The sequence below is a fragment of the Nicrophorus vespilloides genome, unplaced genomic scaffold, assembly GCF_001412225.1.
Source record: "Nicrophorus vespilloides isolate i.1.1-1 unplaced genomic scaffold, Nicve_v1.0, whole genome shotgun sequence".
NCBI classification, from domain to species: domain Eukaryota; kingdom Metazoa; phylum Arthropoda; class Insecta; order Coleoptera; family Silphidae; genus Nicrophorus; species Nicrophorus vespilloides.
Window position 1 is genome coordinate 58,163 of NW_017099905.1, and position 1,666 is coordinate 59,828.

Sequence of the window (1,666 nt, forward strand, 5' to 3'; positions counted from 1 at the left end):
TCATTTATAATACCTTTCCTTGTGGAAGTGGTTGTGGATGAGATGCAATGTAGTCAAGAGCCCTTTGGATCATTGGTGGGACTGGTGGTGGTGTTGGTAAGAAATCGGCTTGTGGTTGGAAACCGTTCTCATCAGCAACGTAATGAAGAGCGTATTTAATTCCGTCTGGAGCGGTGAATTCGTAAGAACCAGTAGCTTCTACAGCAGCGTTTTCGGATCCGGCGTTCTTCAGGACTCCGTGTTCTTCGACGACGATTCCGTCGGAGGTTTCAAAAGCGTGTTTGTAAGTTCCATCGAAACCAACATCAGCTACTTGCCTGAGGATTTGGACAACATCTTCAGCAGCAGCGGCAATGGCCAAGAAGGCAAGAGCAACGAATACCTAATCAAATCAATAATTATTATTAATAGATATTCAGTTATTTGCTTGTTTATACGTACAGATTTCATCTTGATGTGGAGATTAACTGTGTAATGATTACTTTTCGGAGATGATCACTATTTATACACAATTGGTTTTGTGAGTGTGAATGTCTTTTGATAAGCAACTTTTTTCTATTAGCTATTTGTCTCCAAGGCTGTTAAGTTTATCCATCGTGGAGAAATGTCATTTTTGAAGATAATACTTCAAAATGAAAGTTGTTCATTAATTGCATCAGTAATGATTGAATTTTTTAAATATAAAGAATATCAGAAACCTACATATTACATAAATCATACAATTAAAATCAATGAATCCAAGATTGTATTTTGAGAGATTTAAAAAAATCAATTAATTAGGTGTATAAATTTGGGCGGAAAGACCTCGGTCGTTAGCCCTTNNNNTATGTTAAAATTTATTTATGTATAAATTGTACTTTTTTTCTCTTCTTCTTATGTATCGATGTTTGGCCAATAAATTATTATTATAGGTGTATAAATAATAGTAGATTATTTTACTTACTTGTTAAATATATAATTATGTTGATTCTAAAATATTTAATATTTCGAAAACTGGTTAGAACTTGTGTATTTGTTTCGGTGTATATAGTAGATATAGTATACAATCATTTGATTTGAAAAAAATCAGTTAATTTTTGTTAACATGATGTGTATATATATATTGTTGATGCAATATTGCAATAGAATATACATTTTAAATAATTTATCTTTATTTTGCTTTTCTAGTATTTTTCTTTGCTGATGATTATGAAGTGCAAGTGGATGTTTTTTCTCTAGATATTAGACTCATCAGGATATGACTATTTGTATAATGATTTAAGTCATTATTAAGAAACTTGCATTAGTGCAATGGTCACCAAACTTTTTCTTCCGTAGACCGTTTCAGATTAAAAACGTTTACAATAAGAATTTTCAAAGATCTAGCCCAAATGTTAAATCTTCTAGCCAATACAAGTTTCTGGGTTTATTAACAGACTTGATTCACTTTATATAAATTAATATATTTAAGAGTCATCTTTGTTTAGAACATATAATATTATATTAACATCATTTCCTATTTCTGTACTTTTTTTGGGATCTGTCTTGTATAAGAACAATAATAAATTCAAAACTAAATGAAAAAGAACAAATACTTATAATAACTTTTTATTATATTGCTGTTTTTATTTATGGTAATATTTACAAATCATAAATGTACAAAAGGTCATTTATAATACCTTTCCTT

At 29.9% G+C, this 1,666-nt stretch overlaps 1 protein-coding gene across 1 annotated transcript; it reads right to left on the minus strand.

Moving 5' to 3' along the window:
• Nucleotides 1-4: 4 nt before the first annotated feature.
• Nucleotides 5-450, minus strand: LOC108566014 (cuticle protein CP14.6-like). Its single transcript, XM_017925711.1, has 2 exons — nucleotides 442-450; nucleotides 5-382 (listed from the first exon to the last, which is right to left on the minus strand). The coding sequence occupies exons 1-2, from the start codon at nucleotides 448-450 to the stop codon at nucleotides 5-7; spliced, it is 387 nt and encodes a 128-aa protein (XP_017781200.1).
• Between the last annotated feature and the right edge of the window lie 1,216 nt (nucleotides 451-1,666).